Here is a 19787-nt window from a genome sequence, read left to right on the forward strand (position 1 = left end):
GAGAGGAAGGTCACAGGACTGTTCCAGGAATCCCAGATCCTCTTCATCCCATTCTAAATCCTCAGGACACTCAGGCAAGAGACACAGAAATCACAAGAAGTTGAAGTGTGCTTCGACTTCTCATCTGTCGGCTGACACAATGATGGACCATCAGCTTTCTAGGCATGGCTCTTTGGAGCCTACACATGGATTAACTCTGCACTGCCCCAACTTTCTGGTAGGAAGAGCAACCCCCCACTCAGTGTAAGTAGTTTTTAGAGGCCATGAACCCCTCTGGAGTGTTTTTGGGCCCTGCGGAGTCAAAGGGGGCCCACATCTGGTTCCACACCAGCAGCTCTGACCCCCAGCTCTGAAGAGCTCCCATGAATCCAGTCGTGCCACTGCAACCTTCCCCAATACTGGTTCCTATACTGACGCTCCTGGCAGCAGCCCCATTTCTATCCTTGAATCTGACATGGAGCCGCGTCAACCAACGCTGATTCCAGCGCCAACAGGTTGGGGCCTCAGCTATATTCTGAAAGGCTAGACCTCGAGGAGGACTGGGGGGGGGGGTCACAGGGCCCTTTAGAATACCAGCCTAAAGACCAGGATATATACTTGTGTGAGGAACTGAGTGATGCTTGCAGACTGGACACATCTCCGGATACCAGCATCCTTTCTCCCCCTACCATGGCTATGGGGAAGGTAACTACCTATGCCATGGTGGTGCAGACTATAGCAACACGAAAGGATGATGGACAAAGTGCTGAAACTTCTCAAACACTCACTCCCAGTCACAGATCTGGGTTCAATCCATCGTTCATTTGTACACCATGCCATCCCAATTTGGAATCAGCTATATGCAAATCAGTCTTGACCCTGTTCCCCATGGGAACAGTCCAGCCCAACTTGCCAGGCCAGGTTATCACTGGACTGGAAACTAGCATCCTGGGACCAGTTTCACGGTATCACCCGTAATCAGCCAGGCACAGTGAGCATGAGACCCATGTCTGGATATACCTTTACCACTTAGGGCGACTTTAACAACACAAAAGGATGATGGACGGAGTGCTGAAACTTTTCAAACACTCACCCCAGTCACAAATCTGGGTTTAATCAGTCGTTCGTTTGCCCTACCAGAACAGTCCAGCCCGAACTGGTGCGAAGGGCGGCAGAGGTCCTTGACCTTCAGTTGCCTTCGGTGGCAGTCCAGATCAACATCTTGACAGAGGTGCTGCAACTGGAGCTTTCTCTCCTGAACGTCTGCTCATGTTCAACAAATCCCTCACTGAACCTTCTGGGGACTTGGTCCAAACACAGCACAGGGGTTCCTGTGGATAGGACGTTTGCCGGCCGCCACAGCCCCGTTCCAGGGACCTCAGACTTCCTGACCCAACACCCTATTCCGGAGAGCTTGGTGCTCCAGGCTTCTACTTCCAAAGTGCATTCCCGGCCACAACTCAGACACGGGAGTCTAGGGATTACTCTTGGGTAATCACCAAGGTGATGGTTGTGGTCGCAGCTCATATGCGGATATCAGGGGTGCCAGTCTTCCCCTAGCCTGATGAGTGACTGTTGAAGGCGGGCTTGCCCCAAGCTGTCATCTCCCATCTCCAGGTTACGGCATACCTCCTGCATTTGCTGTGGTTCGCAATCAATATGTGGAAGTCACACCTGAGTCCCTCTCAGATGCTCACTTTCATGGGAACTGTTCTGGACAGTGTAGTTTCAGGCTTATCCTCCTCAGTAGCAAGTCTAGGACATTCAGGCTACGATACTGATGTTTCAGCCTCTATCCTGGGTTTCGGTGAGATCGTCTCTGAGGTTGGGTTATTTAATGAATCCTATAACTATTGTTAATTCCATCCTGTGTGTAAACAGGGGTTCATGTACAGGATGGAATCAACCACCCAACTTCAGGGCCATAGTGTCTTTGACCACTCCTTCGCTAACCAGTTCTGGGTCACTTTCCGAAGTCCCACAAGTGTGTGGCACTAAACGTGTGCCTTATAGAATTCCATCCAGTGAGGTCCCCCAGCAAGCAATAACCCTAGCAGTTTAGACCCAGACTTCTACACTTGGTCCGCTTCAGGGATCTTACTCTCCTTTCTGTCTTTCAGTGGTACCATGGCCATAGCAAGTGTTCTCTCCGAGCCTGTCCTGGTCCACTGTCTACCATGTTCCGGTTTCTGAAAAAAGGGAATGGTCCCAGTCTCCTCCTGAGATTGACATGCAGCCTGTGCTGTGGCCTACACAGCTGATGATGTACAAGCAATATAGGTTTTGGGTCCCCTTGTTAAACCATGGGTAATCAGGTCATTACCTAGGAGGCATCCAGCATCTTGCTTCCCGTTCCCTGTGTGTATACTATGGGCAATCTGCCATTGCACTCCAACTCCGTTCAGGCAATCGATACTCCATGTCCTCTCCACAGGATACTAAGGGCCAGATGTATCAAAGGGTTTACCCATTTTGTGTCAATGGGAAAATATCTTCGTACATATGGCCCTAAGTCTTTGCTTTTAGGAACTTGCAGAATCTTGATAGGTATACATCCTTTCTGCCATAGTTATACGAGCTACTGTAACCCTTGGGGCAGGCACCTTCCTCCCATTGATGCTATCTTTCAGCACAAACCCCATTATGTTTGGGTGTATGAGCTTCAGAGCATCTGGGTCTCTCTGCTGAATGTCCATCACAATTAGGTTAAAAGCAACAGGGTCAATTCCTTTTGGTTGGTTTACTAGCTATAATGTGTGTGGTTGGTACAGAGTCCTTCAACTGACAGTCTCGAATGAAGTGTCCTCCTTGTCACAGTTGAAGCAACTTATCACTTTGGACCTGGGAGATCCTTCTGATCCCCATATTTCTTTCCTTTGTTCCTGACTAAGAACCCAATTCAATTTTTCTTCAGTCCCCATGTGAAATCTTGGGATTTGCCCTGACCTTTCCCTTCCGGATTGGAACCAGTCCACGATGAGTTCCTCTTCCACTTTGTCTTAGAACCATGCTGCTCCAGCCCTTTATAAACTCGGTTGGCTAGCCAATTTTCAGCCAACATTGAACATTTCTTTGGATCCTTTTCTGTCACATCTGATAGGTATTGCCTAAGTAGGGTAGAACATTTTGTGAATTGCTGGCAACAATCAGCTGCTTCAGTTCATGAAAATTAGTAACCTCCATTCCTCTCTCTCACACATTCAAATCACATAACATGCTGTGAATCCAAGTTTCAAATGTAACCCCATCCACTCACTTAATGTATCTAAAGGTCTGCAAATACCGAGCTGGTTTTAATCCAGATCTCCTAATCAGAACTTCTTTCTTCTGCTCAGACACCATTTGCTCAGCCACTGGTATACTTCCAGTGACTGCTGTTAATTCTAGTGGCATCCATCTGATCACCGTTGCAGCCTTGGACACATCATTCAAAACCTGAAGCTTACAAGAAATCTCAAAACTCACAGATGGTTCCAAAATATCTTGTCCTTCCACATACATGTGTATGATGTCATTTGGAACCTGGGCAAGCACTCCAGAAGAGTCTGGAGTGGAATTGCTTTTCCCAGGGGCATCCTAAGCGTATCCCTCTTGAAAGCAATATGCTTTCATTTTAATTTTCTCTCCTTTTCCTTGTCCTCCCTTTCCCTCTCATACTTTTCTTCTGCACTGGCCCATTCTTCCACTTTCTTTCTTCTCCTGTTTTTTGTTCCTGGCAAGCTAATCATAGCTTTTCCCATCTCAAGATCCCTTCCCTTCCCTTCCTCATCAGCCTTCACTGTTTGGAGAGCCAGTTACAGTTTCAGGATCTGAGCTATACTTAGCCCTCCCAAGGAGTTCTTTCCTGGAGCTGTGTCAACTGAACACTAGAAATCAGTGGCAGTGATTGCCTTGGGAAATATCTGATAGCAAATTTTTGGACCTACACACAATGACTCTAGGAGGAAACTGGACTATAGGGCTCAGAGAGTTTGGTTCTCGAACACTCCCTTCCTGGCTTTGTCTCAGGCTAACCTCTCCAGAGTCTCCTTTCCCGTCTAGTTTTTCTAACTGGGAGTTTTCAAAACACACAATGATCTGGGCCATGTTTGGCCCTCTCACATGTAGAAGGAGGTCTTTAGACGGCAGCACAGCAGTCCTCTCCAGGGCCATGCAGCATGCAATTTGATGGGTTGCATCAGGTGAGAAGGCTTCTGTCTGAGGTTTTCTTCCTGGCAGCAGCTGTAGATTATGGCTCAATCCTGCTTCACACTGCAAATCACTCTGATACTCCAGTGAGTCCTTGGGGCTTCTTTTTGAGAGTGATCGCCACATTCTTGTAGGTAACAGTTCCTCAACTCTGGTATACACTGCCTCAAAGCAGCTCCCTCAAATCTTTATGAGGAGTTGTCAAGGCACCTCTTGGGTCACCTAATCTTCAGAACTGGTCCAGACCCCCCAGCACACTTGACACTGTTGCAGTCACACAGTGCACTTGTGGGGCACATGTGTCACCAGCAGGGGTTTTTCCGAGCTTGATTCAAACCTACCACTTGGTCACACTTCCATCGGCACACTTGGTTAGCGAGTCTGTCAGATGGATCCTACACCAGGGTCAATTACAGCAGTCCCTCCCTCCATCCTCTCTTCCTGCAGGGTGGTGCTTCCATCCCTCACACATAGGCTGGATATCTTAGCATCTAGGACAGTCCAGTTATTCCTCCTTAAGATCAGACTCCAGGTATTGTTCTGTAGCTTTTGTGGAGTTGACTGCCAGTTCAACACCAACCCTTATTCGCGTGGGGGTCCCCGAGTATTCTTAGGAGCACCCATTCCTTGGCAAAATAGACTACAACAACAAACAAAGGTGGATCTTGTGCTCCCAACTTTAAACTGATTTCGAACACAGAAGATGGGTGTTTCAGGTCTGTTTCCTTGCAGCTGGTTTGGGTCAGTTCCCCTTTCATGCATCCATGTCGGGCCACCTTCCATGCCTGGCCTCTGCAAAGATGTTATGCCAACCAGGACATTCTCTAGGTGGAGTGCTGATCACAGAAGTACAAAGAGCACCCAGCTATTTATAACCCACCCTTGCAGGAATCAAGAATATCTGTGCCTCTTCAAAGGTCTCCTTTCTCGTACAACAGATTATGCATGCCTTACTCTGTACCTCCTGCCATCTACCTAATCGTAGCTAAAGTCAGAGTCATTTACAGCCCAATGTATGAGGAAGTGATACACTTAGCGTGTCCTTTTTCCTCCCCATAGCATCCGATGGCTTTCTCTTCCCATTTAGGCGATGTTAGCAATACACATATGCTGTCTGAAGAAAGCAACCTCTCCCCCATCCTGTGCTCTCGCCCAGGTTGTGGGCCTTCAAAATGGAATCTGCAGACCTGTGCCATCCATGCACGTCACACTAGCACTCAAGTATTTGTGCAACACATGGGATGTCATGTTCTGGACTCGGGGTCATCATGAGCAGCAGAACTTTCGATGAATGAGCCAGTAAACGTGTTAAGATCTTACAGGTAAAACCCTAACACGGTATGGTGCCACCATTGACTCCCCACATGAAACCCATGACAGGGACGGTAGTCCCCAGTCACTCCAGTGTGCTTGGTTCCCCTTCCCAGTTCATGGCTACATCCAGAACATATTTGTTTAAAAAGACTGGGCCTAGGTGAATGTGATTACTATGTGGCATGACCAAAAATCAAACAAGCATTTTCAGTGCAATAGGTCTCTCATTTGCGAGAGTTAGAGCTGCTGGCATTGTAAATGGATAAGTGGACTTTTTTTAAACATAAATTGGTGAACTCTGCCTCATAATTTTGTCCTTACCTGCCACATAATACCACTGAGCAAGCAGCTCTACAAGTCCATGCATGACAAAAGCAAACTTTTAATGAGAAACAGTGAAACAAGAATTCTGAAGGATAGAGTATCACAGCTCTATACAATGATGAACAAAATGTAAGTGCTTAACTATAGTTAAAGAAGATTTACGCTGACATTTTGTAAGCTGTGCGCAACCGGGATGCACTGTCATCTCTGTAACTGTGATATGAGGTAACTAAAAAACAATGTGAAGTAACTGGTAGTCATGCAAAACGCTCTAATGTTGCCCATTGTGCTGTGTAAAAATGAAAGCACAATGGGCGAAGGAAAAACAAAACAAACAATGTGAAGTAACTGGTAGTCATGCAAAGTGCTCCAGTAGTGCCCACTGCACTGTGTAAAATTTTTAAGCACCATGGGCGCCATGAGCACTAATGAGAAACAAAGTAAACAATGAGAAGTAACTGGCAGTCATGCAAAGCACTCCAATACTGCCTATTGCGCTGTGCCAAACTTGAATGCTCTATGGCCGCCATGAGCTTGTAGGAAAAACAAAATAAGCAATGAGATGTAACTGGTAGTCATGCAAAGTTCTTCATTACTGCTCATTGCGCTGCATAAACCTTGAAAGCACCATATCCACCATGTGCCCAAATGAAAAACAAAAGAAACAATGTGAAGTAACTTGCAGTCATCATGCAAAGCACTCTAATACTCTTCAATGTGCTGTGTAAAACTTGAATGCGCCATGGCCGTCATGAGCGCGACTGAAAAACAAAAGGAACAATGACAAGTAACTCATAGTTTTGCGAATCACTCAAATACTGCTGATCAAGTTCTGCGGGGGTTCTAGATCGGCAATATAACTACCAGTTTCTTATTATTGTTTCTCTTGTTTCTGAGTTGCGCTCATGGCGCTTTCAATTTTTATACAGCAGGAACTCCATCGGCAGTATTGGATGGATTTGCATAAAGAGCTCCAATACTGCTGATCGAGTTTCCGCTGTATAAAAAAATGAAAGCACCATGAGAAGGCAGGCTATGGGAGACACCAACCAGTCTGGCCAGACTGTAACTGCCCTCAATTTACAAAGCAAAGCCTGATTTCCTTCTCTTCACAAATTACTCCCTCATAACTTTAAATTTAATCACATTGGTCCTACATCAGTACCAACACAAGTAGCTGGCATTTTTCAGAGCAAAAATACCACAAGCTCCACGCCACACCCACAGTCCCATACCTATATATCTTAATGTAGGCAAGGGCTGGAAAGTGACTGTAAAGCAACATTTCTCACCAAACTATTGACATAATTGAATAACTAAACAAATTATCTTGTATTGGCCTTTGTATGTTAAATATTTCTCTTAAATCGCAGGCCAGTGAAGGGCGGACAACAATTGTGATAGCTCATCGACTCACCACAGTTTGGAATGCAGACCTCATTGTGGCCTTACAGGATGGAGCAATGGTGGAAAAGGGAACACACTCTGAGTTAATGGAGAAAAAAGGTTTATACTATGCACTTGCAACAGCTCAGGTATATTTGTAATTTCTGCCTTTCATCTCAAACTATGTGTTATGTTGATTGTTAACGAACTGAGTCTGGAAAAGAATACAAAATTCAAACATACTTTAGCATACCATATTTCCGTGGTAAGAACGCAAATTGCATAGGACTGTGGCATGTCTGACAAACACTTGAAACAAACATTAAAATCTTTATGTATGTTTATCTTTTATGCATGATTATGTATCTACATATTTAAATATTTTCCTCCCACTGCAAACAAAAAAGGGAAAATTATTACAAAATACTGTCACACCTTCCAAACCCATTACTCTGTGACTCATCTTACTACTGTTTCAAAATATCCCTTACCTCCACTCTGGCTTGTCCCAAACCTCTTTTACTTGTTTGAACTCCCAAATAACCATTTCTAATCTCTTCCTTCCTCTATTCATGCGTTATTCTATTCTTTATTCTATTCATCGAACTAACAGGCTCTCTGACTCATCCTAAACCTCTTTCACTAATATGAACTCCCAAATAACCCTTTCTAAACTCTGCCTTCCTCTGTCTGTTCTTCATTCTATTCTTTATTCTATTCATCAAGCTAACAGGCTCAGATGTCAATCACTCTCACCACTCCCAATAATAATTTATATTTCCCACTACTAATCCACCTTCAGTTTGGAAGTAACATGCTACTCCCCAAAAAGCTATTCAACACGTCATCAGGGTTAGTAAGCGCTACATAAATACAATTACAGTTGGGCAGGTTAATATAGCTAATAGGTTCAGTTTTTCAGAATTGTTGTTTACATGTATTTCTCAAATAATCCTGTATATCACGAGTAGCGCCGGCTTTAGCCCTGTTGGTGCAAGTGCAACAATTGTTTTTGGCGCCCCTCCTCCCCAATGACCTTCTTTTCCACGAATTCCCTCACTTTCTCCCTCCACCAGTGACCTTCATCTCACCATAGCCCCTCTCTCACATCAATTTCATTTGTTTTATAGCCCAACTCATACCAGTGTAGAGTGTCAGAGCACTCTACATTACACATATTATACAGAGATAATGAATCATAAGTGTGTAAATCAGCCTATAGGAAATGTTACATACGGCAATGAGGATTACAAGGTGTAGAAATCACATGTCATTAGTAGGCAGTATATTTTTAGTGTGTGTTCTAGAGAAGCACAAACTCAGGATTTAAAACGTACTACAGTGGTTTAGGTAGGTTTTACTAATAAGAATGTATTTCTACTTAAACCCTTCTTAGCAACATTAGTCTAATAAGAGACTGGGAACAAACATAACATTCTCACCTATACCATGCAGTTTGCGTAAAGCTCTTGATGGCAGTTCAGAGGTCACTGTGCAATATTAGGATTGTAACTTATGAAATGCCAGTAGCAGTATAATCTCTGTAAAGTAAGCAGTAAATCTCTGAGTATTCAACATAAAATACCGTTTTGTGATCTGCCTGATACACATTCTTTGCAAAAAACATATTATTCCTGTGCCCTACTTTGATGAGTCAAAACTACCACTAGACAAAACTCCAGTCTCTCGCCAATGGAACATTATTCACCTGAATTATCTTGACATTTCTGTTGTTACCTGAAAACTGCTGGACACACTGTAATGAGGTGATTAAACTAAATGAAGAATTTTGAACAAGTAAGACTGAAGAGCATTTATTTATAACACCTCTGAAACCAGCAGCAACTGCCATCAGCTCCAAACCACTGCACTCTATATTACCTCATACATTCCATAATGGAATCCAGTAAGATGATTCACTGTGGATACCACACTCCTCCCTCCCTAATAAAACCAATTACCATTTACAGATAAGCACTGATTAACTATTGATCTGTTGACATAACCATCCTGATACCTTGGATGGTTACATCTTCGTAAACTCTTCCTCTCAGTCAGTTCCTTTCGTTTCTTGAATCAACCACCCCATTAGAAACACATCTTTGCTTGTCTATTGAACAATCAGAATGCAATTCAGGGACTGATTTAGATCTCGGTTGAGGGATTACTCTATTGCAGCAGTAACGGATATCCCGTTTGCCAAAATCTAAATACCATTGTTTTCAATGGTATTTAGATTTTGGCGAATGGGATATCCATCACCATTGTGACAGAGTAACCCCTCCGCCGAGGTCTAAATCAGGCCCTCAGTCATATTAGAGCTAAGCACAGCAATCTAACTCTTATTCCAGATTTTTCCATCATATGTTTTACAGCATTTATTTTAATTTTAACGACCCTCTGTGCTTTGGTGAATTTCGACCATGGAGCATACACCCCACACGAGCTCTTATTTTCACCCAGTCTCTTAACTTAACCTTCACATATTTTACACATCTTCTTTTGTCAAGCTTCAACTCCTTTCTTTTGCACTTTTACCTCACAACCCCTCTAACTGTCTATAACATTAAATTTCACTCCATTGTCCCAGTTCATCCACCCTGAACTAAGACCTTCTTTTGAAGAGCTCAAAAGAAGACTTCCTTGTAGAGGAATGTGGTGACAAGAGATAGGCTGTTATTCTTTGTTGCATTTCGAATCTTCAGTCCAAAGCATCTGCCCTTGACAACTGAATGCTCTCTTTTACGTTCTAGTAAACCTGTCCACTGCAACATTGATTTCTGGGTGATAAATGGAACTTCTTTTATGGCAAACTCCACAAGAATCAAAATAGTCCCCTATTGTGGACCATTATCTCAAAGAAGACATTCTGGAAAATTCTCTCTTTCGAAAACATCTTTGAAAAACTTAATAACATCCAGGATTACATAGCAAATACCCCACCTCTCAGAGCCTTATTAGGCCTTGGGGACCCCAACTCTCAGGGCCATTTTTTTAAGGGGGGGGTCATATGGCCCCCTGCCCAAGCCTCAATGGGCCCTGATGACCCCTTTCTCCAGGACCCTATGTATTTTCAAGGAAAGGGCGGGGACAAGTGACTCCCCATCCCCAAGTCATTATAGGCCCCCATCTGCCCACCACTGGGTCAGAAACTTACAAAAAAGGGGAGAGGACCAGGCCCTACAGCAACCCCCCTACACGGTGTTACGTTTTATAAAGGAAAGGGGGGCCAAGTGTCCCCTCCCCGAGCCTCATTAGGCCCTAGGGACGCCCGGGCATGTGTTTTTTTTTTTTAAAGGTGAGGGGGCATATGGCCCTCATTCCCGATGCTCTTTAGTCCCAGGGGAACACATCCCCCATGGGTTTTTTTTTTTTATTAAAGGGGAGGGTGGCCACGTGCCCCACCGTCCCCTTCCATGAGCCTTATTAGGCAAGGGGACCTAATCTCCCAGGGCCTTTTTTTATTAAAAGGGAGAGAAGCTGCATAGCTGCCTTTTCTGAGCCTTATTAGGCCCTGGGAAGCACATTCCCCCAGGGCTGTTTTTCTTTTTTTTTTTCAATTCTAGGGGAGGAGATCTATATGGCCCCACTCCCCGAGCCTTGTTAGGCTCTTCAACCCAAACCCGGGGCCACTGCTAAAAATAAAAGGGAGGGGGGTGCCCAAGCCTTATTATGCCCTGAGGACCCCAGGTTTCGAGAGTCCTTCAAACCAGATATCTATACTTTTACGAACCTTAATTTCCCAATGACTACTAAGCAGATTTACACCACTCAAAGCAACACAAATGGATGATGGACGGAGTGTTGAAACTTCTGTTCCATGAGGAATAAGGTCAAGACTGATTTGCATATGGCTTGGTCCAAACTGGAGTGGCATTGTGAGCAAAAGAACGATGGATTAAACCCAGATCTGTGACTGGGGGTGAGTGTTTTCATTGTTTAGCACTCCGTCCATCATCCATTTGTGTTACACCAGTTAAAACCATAGCAAATATCCTCACAGTTTATTCTAAAACCAAAATTCTAAAAACCACATGGCTCCAGTTCTGTGTTTCTGTATTGTCAGAGAAATTCCTATAGTTGCCAGTGCTAACACTAGAAATATTTATTATATGTAACATCTAAAATGACCTCATGTCTCAATATCAAAGTGAAAAACTCAATAACTTAAACATTTTTGCAGAGAGCTGCACTGCCAAGTCAGATCTAAAAATGATCAAATCTTGAAAATAATATTGGCATTATGGGAATGGAAACAGAAATTTGGAATGTTTGGAGCACCATTAACGACAATCGTGTGGCAGCAGGTGAATAGTGTATGGTTAGCCCTTATACTCCAGCATTGCAACAACTGTCTTTTTGTTTCTCTCTGTTTAATTTGAAAAACAATCCCAAAGTGCCTAGAATGCTGCATTAGAAGCTGAATATAGGTCTGCAGTATGCCCCTAAAATCAGTGCGCAATTAGATAATAACTCTTAGTAGAATTAGTAGTGAACCTCTAAATGATGGCAGCAAACTGCTGCTCAAACCACAACTTGTCTTTTTTCAGGCCCTCCAGAATTTTGCGATTTCGCCATCTGCAAAAAATCATCTGAGGAGCACGATGAGCTCAATATTTATCTTTTTGGCTGCAAAAACATCTCTGGCTCTAGGCACATGTCACTAGGTGGTGTCCTCCAGCCATAATACGAGAAAACAAAAGTAAAACTCTAAAGTGGCACTCTCATGTTTGGATGTGGATAGAACCAATCTGGTCACTTTGTGGCCACATTATCTTGTTCTATTAATTTAGTTATTTTGGCAGATTTTGAAAAAAAAATTCTTCCTTTTTTTCCTCTGTCCGAAAGACATCTGCCTGTAGTCCTGCTGGGCCCTAGATGTGGCACTAACACAGCACAAGGAGCTTTGGCCACATTGTCACCCGAAGCTGTGATACGTAAAAAACACAGCATCTTTCCCTTGACCAGGCACAGCCCGTCCTTTAGGGCAGAGGGGCCACGCCCCCCACCTTTTGCCCCTCTTGAAGAGTGCCGGTCAGGCTGAACAAAGGTCAGCCTCACAGACACTCTTCATGTTCAGGTCAGGCAGCCAGGAGCGAAACATGCACGATTTGCGCAGCCTCCTGGCTGCCTGAGCTGAACTTTGCTGTGCTGAAGGGGTCACTGCTCCTGTGGGTGTGACCTCCTCGGCTCAGCAAAGGTGCCTCAAGGCCCTCCCCCGGGTGATGAGGGAAGCGTCACCCATTGACTTCGACCTGCGCGCTTCAAGTTTAAGCGTGGGGTGGGATCAGCAGTCTCACGGACCCCATCCCACTCTGTGATGAAGTTGGGACTGCTGCCTTCCCTCATTGGCTGACCTAAGGTCAGCCAGCGACGGAAGGCAGTAGTCCCAACCCTCCTGGGACCTCCGAGGCTGAAGGTAAGTGTGTGTGTGATCTTTTTAAATGAATGTTTGGTGCATGTGTGTATGTTTGAATGTTGATGAGTGTTGTTAATGGATGTGCACGCATGCATGTGTGTGTGAGAGTGTGAGTGTGCTTCCCACCTGCCCCCCCCCCCCCCCCCTCTTAAAACTGCCGGCCGCCACTGCCCTTGACACCAAATTCACCAAGAGATGCTCCATTACCTTCCCCTTTCTGCAAACTCCCATTAGGAGCTGCCCGAACATTACACCTGTGGGTGCTGCGACCTACAAGTAAGTGCCCAGCAATAAAAACAGCAGCTCAAATTTGTGCCTGCGATGCTCATACGTATCCAGGCTAGAAGCCCCTTTGCAGCACACCAGAAATCCTCATTGCATTGTGCCAAACAAGCCCATCACAAACTCAGATGAGCTGAGTTTCACACTTAGAAAAATTAAAACTTCCACCCCACTGCAGTCTCCCAGACATGTTGCAAGCACAACATTGGAGTTTGCAAAAGTGTCAGAGACGTTTTAAGTCATGGGCAAAGTAGGCCCTGGCCAAGGGACCCAGCCTTTCGGGGAGCCCCTGATAGAGCAAGCCCTGATCCTCAGAGATTCTTGCCCTATTGACCGTGAATAACTCTTAAACAGCTTGGCCATTTTCCATTAATTTATTGGCAATGTGGGAGATTTATGGGAGAAATGCTTATGCTTTTCAAAACCGTGCAACATCCACACAAAAAACTATTTTAGCTCAAAACAGGTCTTCACATATGATAAATGAGTGGGATCATAAATATTATTTGCAGTATTAGTTAGCTGCTGCTGTATTATAACATTGAAAACACACATCACTGTAGCTGAATAATGGATGTAATCAAGTCTACAATTTGGAGCTGTGTGCCAGTGAACTTTCAGTAACCTAGTCAAAGAGGACATGGTAGTGCTGAAATTGGACCATACATTCAAAGCTGTTCTCAACAGGGTCCCGGAAAATAGGCTTGGCACAGGGCCCCTAAAAACCATAAGATGTCACTGATGAGTGTGGCTGAAATGTAACAATGCCACCCCACTGCCTATGTCTTTCTGTTCATTCCCACCTGGAGACTGGACTTGCAGCAGATACGAGAGATCTAGGTAAATGAAAATCTTAACCAACGATTTATTTACACCAAATGACGTTGAGTGAAAACACCAAGCACATCCAAAAAGCAAACAGAGGAAAGGAAACAGCAAGAAGCGGCCAAACAGGCACTATATCTTGGACAAGAGCTCTGGGACTATAGTTGTAATCATGTCAGGGCAGGCTTGATGACGCTCAGGGCTGGTTGCTTTCCTGATTTTCTGCTTTATGAGGTAGCTGGGTCTGAAAGCTTGGCAATTCTGCAGCTCATATCCCCTGCCCTCTGTAACACCCTCTGCCCCAATGGTGGCAATATGTTTTGATCCTCCGAAAACCCTTTCCTTCCCTCTCCTCATCATCATTGTCCAGCTCCTCTACAAAAATATCCCGAAGATCAGTTCACTTTTTTATTGCCACACCATCACTGCCCAGGAAGCGTCCCATTTCCACTCCACCACTGGATTATTCATGCTTATCATTGCTGCTAAGGTGAAGCAAAGTACACCTAGCTATTCCTTCTCTATGGACCAGTGTCCTTGAGCTCTCATGGGCTTCTCCTGCAAGCACTGCTTGTTTTGCAACTTGAATCTTTTCTGGTTTCATATGCTGTGCACTTTTCCACAAACTGAGTGGTTGCGTCCAGAATTCCAACCCCTGTAGTAGTAGCCCTTCTTATCTTTTTTTGTTATGGATGGACATCGACGGTTCCACCATTTGGTGCCTTATCGAGCCTCATGTGATGTCATACACCCTGCCTGAAAGTACCCCTTGTGGTCGCCATATTTAGATTCTTTTTTTCCACTGTTGGGTCTTGATGCTCAGCTGAAGGCTCCCTAGGCCGTGGGAAAAAGTGAAGTTTTGACCCATGGATTCCCGTACAAGGATACTGCAGGCGGTCAAGTAAAAGAAAAGACCAAGACTTTGAGAGACGATCAAAGTCCAGATGTTTTAATGGCGAAAGATACAAAAGTAGGGGAGACGATGAGAAAGTAGTCGAGTGAAACACTGTCTAAAAACACTTCGATGTAGAAAAGAAAAGCTTCAGCGATCGTCGACGTCTAAGAACGATCCACCGAAATCGAAAAGAATAAGAGATGTATTGTGGCAGAATTGGCGGCACTTTTACAGAGGAAAAGAGATTTTGACTCCTCCCTCCAGGAGTTCAGAATACCACAAAAGCCTCCAGCACATAAGGAGTAGCCAGAGAAAGGGATCGAGGAGTTAGAGTCCGCTTTAACTTCAGACTCCAAAAGAGGAAGAGGAACAGAAGTACTTCTTTGAGGAAGAAGAGGTCGAGAGCATGGATGTGTCCATGTTCAAAGAATATGAGAGCTCAGGATATGCTGAGACATAATGGCAGGATGTTGAGATAGACTTTCCTGAAGAAGCAGTAGACCCATACCCCTCTAGATCACCGCCTCCTGATGATATTACTATGTATGGTCAACTTATTAAGAGGGCTGTGGGCAAATAAGGAGTGCAACTCGAAGAAGACAAATTTCAATCCTGCTTCCTTCTGGAAAGTGTCCTACCTACTCACACCAAAAAACAGTTCTTGCCCATGATTTCAAGCATTCTGGTTCAGCAGAGGGAAGCAAAGGCAATCCTCCAGGGACCCTGCTTATATTAAGGGAACAGTACCAGACGATTCCATTATTTCTTTCACGGTTAGAAAAAAGGCAAATATCTCAGCAACTTCTGGACCTCCCCCTGATATGGAGAGCAAAAAGATGGACTTGGTGGGCAGAAAATTCAAAAGAGGTCCAGCTAACCAGTGGAGAATAGCCAATTCAAATGCTCTCCTCAGTAAGTACACTTACCAACACTGGGAAGGAATGGGGAACTAATGAAACATCTGCCTGAACTGTGCCGGAAAAGAGCAACATCTTTAACAGAGGAAGGGAAAAACATAGCAAATTCATCTGTTAAATCAGTGCCAGATGCAGCGGACACCACAAGTCTCCAGATGATGGTGGGACCAACCCTACGGCACCATGCTTAGCTAAGAATTTCAGGATTTAAGCCAGAACTCCAGGCTAAAATAATTAATGCACCATTCAATGGGGATGTCAGAGTCACCAGATCATCGGGGTTTAGGCACGTTCCCAACACGTCCACCACTGAACAGCTCCAAGACTATCTTAGAATAGTGGCATACAATGAACATCATGAATTAAGCTCGAGGCGAGAACCGTGCGTCTAGCCGATTCGAGTGCCACCATGTAAAATATCAAGAAATGGTAGCACGCAATGAACATCAAGGTTAAATCATCATGAAACTAATCGCGCGTCTTGCCGATTCGTAAGACACCATGTAAATGTCAAGAAATGGTAGCGCGCAATGAACAACAATGTTAAAGCACCATGAAACGAATCGCACGTCTTGCCGATTCTTAAGCCACCATGTAAATGTCAAGAAATGGTAGCGCGCAATGAACAACAATGTTAAAGCACCATGAAACGAATTGCGCGTCTTGCAGATTCTTAAGCCACCATGTAAATGTCAAGAAATAACAGCGCGCAATGAATAGCAAAGTCAAAACATCATGAAACGAATCGCGCGTCTTGCCGATTCGCAAGCCACCATACAAATGTCAAGAAATGGTAGCGCGCAAAGTAATTTGTTAATCATTAAAGAATTAGGCCAAGAATATGAAAGTTCTCTATAACGGTGTCGGGAGACCAGCCCAACCACCGTCTTACTGCCCTGAACAAGGATCACCAATGAAGAAATGAAGGGCAGAGGCCTGGAAGATCTAATAGGCCACTGGGACAGAAGCTCAGGAAGTAGCTGCTGCTCTGCACCGGGACCTCTGAATAGTGAGCACCTGGAGCTGGGCTGGCTCCCTTTTATAGAGTCTTGGCCCTGCCCACAACCACACCCAGGCATGCTGCAGGGAAAGTCTCTGGAAAGCCCTGGAAAGGGACCACAACCTAACACACTCTTAAAGTCTGCAGCAATACATTGCAAATGAACAGTATTTGTGAACACATTACAAATAAGTCTTCAGGATTAAACTCTGCAATGCAAAAGGTTAAACAAAAACATATCAGCACAATGCATAAATTACGTTGTTTTGCGAGTGCTGGGTTTTTGCATTCTGGTCGCCAATAGAGCGCGCACTGCCCTGGTGTTGACTGTACTCCCCTCTCCTAGACGCGCTCTAGGGCCCGGTTTGCCTGGATTAAGACGATGAAAGCGACTCACAAGTACTGGAGCATGAACATCGGATGCGGAAACCAATGAATTACTTTCAGGACCATAACCTTTCCATGAGATTAAGTACCATAGATTACGCCCTTTCAGTTTAGAATCCAACACTTTCTTAACTTCGTATTCTTCTTCCCCTTGTAATAAAACAGGAGCTGGATGAGGGTGGACCTTTTGGGCTGCCTTCTTCAAGAGAGAATCTGTAAGGATCTGGGCAATTGTAGTTTATAGGTCACCGGATTGCTTTACTGGAGGACAGTGTAAGGACCTATGAATTTGGGGTTAAACATGTGCTTCTTCTTGAAATCTATATGTTTTGTGGAAAGCCACACTTTGTCACCTGGTTGATATTGCGGTCCCTCACAATGTTTCTTGTCATAATGCCTTTTGTATTTTTGTTTGGCTTTTTCTAAATGCTGTTGAATCAGTTTCTGGGTTTGATGCAAATGCTGAATGGTTTCTGACACAGCTAGAGTAAGAGAACTTTCTTGAGGAATTGTGATGGGCAGGGGGCCGAATGCTATCCAAATAAACCAAAAAAGGGTGTAACGCCAATAGAAGTGTGGAATGAGTTATTGTAGGCTAACTCAGCTTACCAGAGCATAGATGTCCAAGAATGAAGTGCCTTTTCAGCGTAGGCACGTAGGTATTGTTTCAAAGTCTGATTTAGTCTCTCTGTTTGACCATCTGTTTGAGGATGGTGACTAGTAGATAGTGTAGATGTCACTTGGAGTGTTTTACACCATGTCTTCCAGAAATTGGAGGCCAATCGCGACCCCCGATCGGAGAGGATAACTTTTGGCATTCCATGATAACGAACCACTCTGTTCAGTAAAATAGTTGCCAATTCACTAGAAGTGGGCAATTTCTTACAGGCAATGAAATGTCCATATTTCGTAAGACTATCTACTACCACCAGAATTACTGAATGCTGTTGTACCACTGGTAGACCGGTAATAAAGTCTAAAGAAATGTGTTCCCATGGACGACTTGGGGTTGGAAGTGGATGTAACAACCCTTTTGGTTTTGAATGACTTGTTTTAGTGCGAGCACAGACTTCACAGTTGTTTACCATTGCTTTTACATCTTTTGTTAGGGTAGGCCACCAAAAATAGCGTTGGATCACTTCAAGAGTTTTAGGAGTACCTGGGTGACCTGCCGTAGGTAAAACATGCAACCAATGAAACACTATCTTGCAAAGTTTGGTAGAGGGTACGAACAAATGAGCGTCGTGAAAAGCTAGTCCTTGCTTGATTGACCTTTTGGGGTCTGCTTGGGCCCATGTTTGCCATTTCTCAACATTGAAAGAGTTGCGAATTTCTTCAAAGAAATCTTCAGTTTTTATGATGCATAGAACCTTGTCAGGAGCAATGAAACGTGGTAGACTCTTGGCGGGACAAGGCATCAGCTTTGCGAATATCTTTACCAGGCCGGAAGGTTACTACAAAATCAAATTCGGCAAAAAACAGCTTCCAGCGTAATTGTCGAGGAGTCAAAAGTCTGGCGGAACTCATGAATTGAAGATTACGATGGTCAGTATATACTGTGACAGTGTATTTGGCACCCAACAAATGATGTCTCCATTCTTTAAAGGCGTTATGAATCACCAGAAGCTCTTTTTCAGCAATGACATAGTTCTGTTCGGCTTCGTTCAACTTCTGAGACATATAAGCTACAGGATGGAGTTGACCAGTGTCTTTATTTCGTTGCGATAAGACGGCTCCTATTGCTACATCTGAAGCATCAGCTTCGACTATGAAAGGTCTATTCGCATCAGGATGAGTCAAGACTGGGGCAGTGGCGAAAGCTTCCTTCAAAGTAGAGAAGGCTTGGTCAGCTTCTGGGGACCATACAAACTTTTCTTTCTTTCTTAATAGCTTAGTGATTGGAGCCACTGTCTGGGAGAAATGATTTATGAACCTCCGGTAAAAATTTGCAAACCCCAGGAAACATTGTACATCACGAACAGTCTTTGGGGTGGGCCAATCAGATACGGCTTTTACTTTTTTTTCTGCCATCACCATACCTTGAAGGGTAAGAATAACCCCTAAAAACTCAACTGTGGTAACATGAAACTCACACTTGGTTAGTTTGCAATATAAATGGTGTTTTCGAAGGGCTGTAAGAATTTTCCTGACATGTTCGACATGTTTGTTTTAATTGTCTGAGTAGACAAAATGTCATTGATGTATACTATGGCAAATATGTTGAGGTACTCTCTAAGAACGTCATTCAAGAAAAATTTAAATGCTGCTGGAGCATTACACAGACCAAAAGGCATGACGGTGTATTAAAAAAGGCCATATCTTGTCTTGAACGCTGTTTTCCATTCGTCACCCTCTCTCATTCTGACCAAATGATAAGCACCTCGAAGGTCAAGCTTTGTGTAGATTTTTGCTCTCTTTACTTGTTCCAATAAGACCGGAATTAAGGGTAAAGGATATTTATTTTTGATGGTGACTTTGTTCAATCCCCTATAGCCGATACAAGCTCGAAGTTCTCCATTAGCTTTTGGAACAAAAAACAAAGGCGAAGCTGCAGGAGACTTAGAGGGGCGAATGAAACCAATCTCCAAAAATTGATCTAGGTATTTTCGTAAATGTTGATTTTCATGTACTGACAGGGCATACACACGACAGTTGGGAAGTATCGTACCTGGGGCTAGATCAATTTGACAGTCATAAGATCTATGAGGAGGTAGGATCTCTGCTCCTTTCTCATCAAATACATCTTTGTAAGATGAATACTGTTTGGGCAGCTGAGTTTCTTTCTCCGCTGCAGTAGCTATGTAAGAGTTGCAGACTTTTAGTACTTAAATCTTTTGGAGACATTGTTCTTTACATAGCGCAGATGAGAAC

At 44.1% G+C, this 19787-nt stretch overlaps 1 protein-coding gene across 3 annotated transcripts in view; it reads left to right on the forward strand.

The window, feature by feature from the left end:
• Positions 1-19787, forward strand: part of LOC138261913 (ATP-binding cassette sub-family B member 5-like) — a 987125-nt gene that overhangs the window by 726269 nt on the left and 241069 nt on the right. For all 3 annotated transcript variants that reach the window (XM_069211477.1, XM_069211478.1, XM_069211476.1), the window contains one exon: positions 7179-7340. In XM_069211477.1, coding sequence (XP_069067578.1) covers positions 7179-7340 — 162 coding nt within the window. The remainder of the gene's footprint in view (positions 1-7178; positions 7341-19787) is intronic.

The sequence above is a fragment of the Pleurodeles waltl genome, chromosome 10, assembly GCF_031143425.1.
Source record: "Pleurodeles waltl isolate 20211129_DDA chromosome 10, aPleWal1.hap1.20221129, whole genome shotgun sequence".
NCBI lineage: Eukaryota > Metazoa > Chordata > Amphibia > Caudata > Salamandridae > Pleurodeles > Pleurodeles waltl.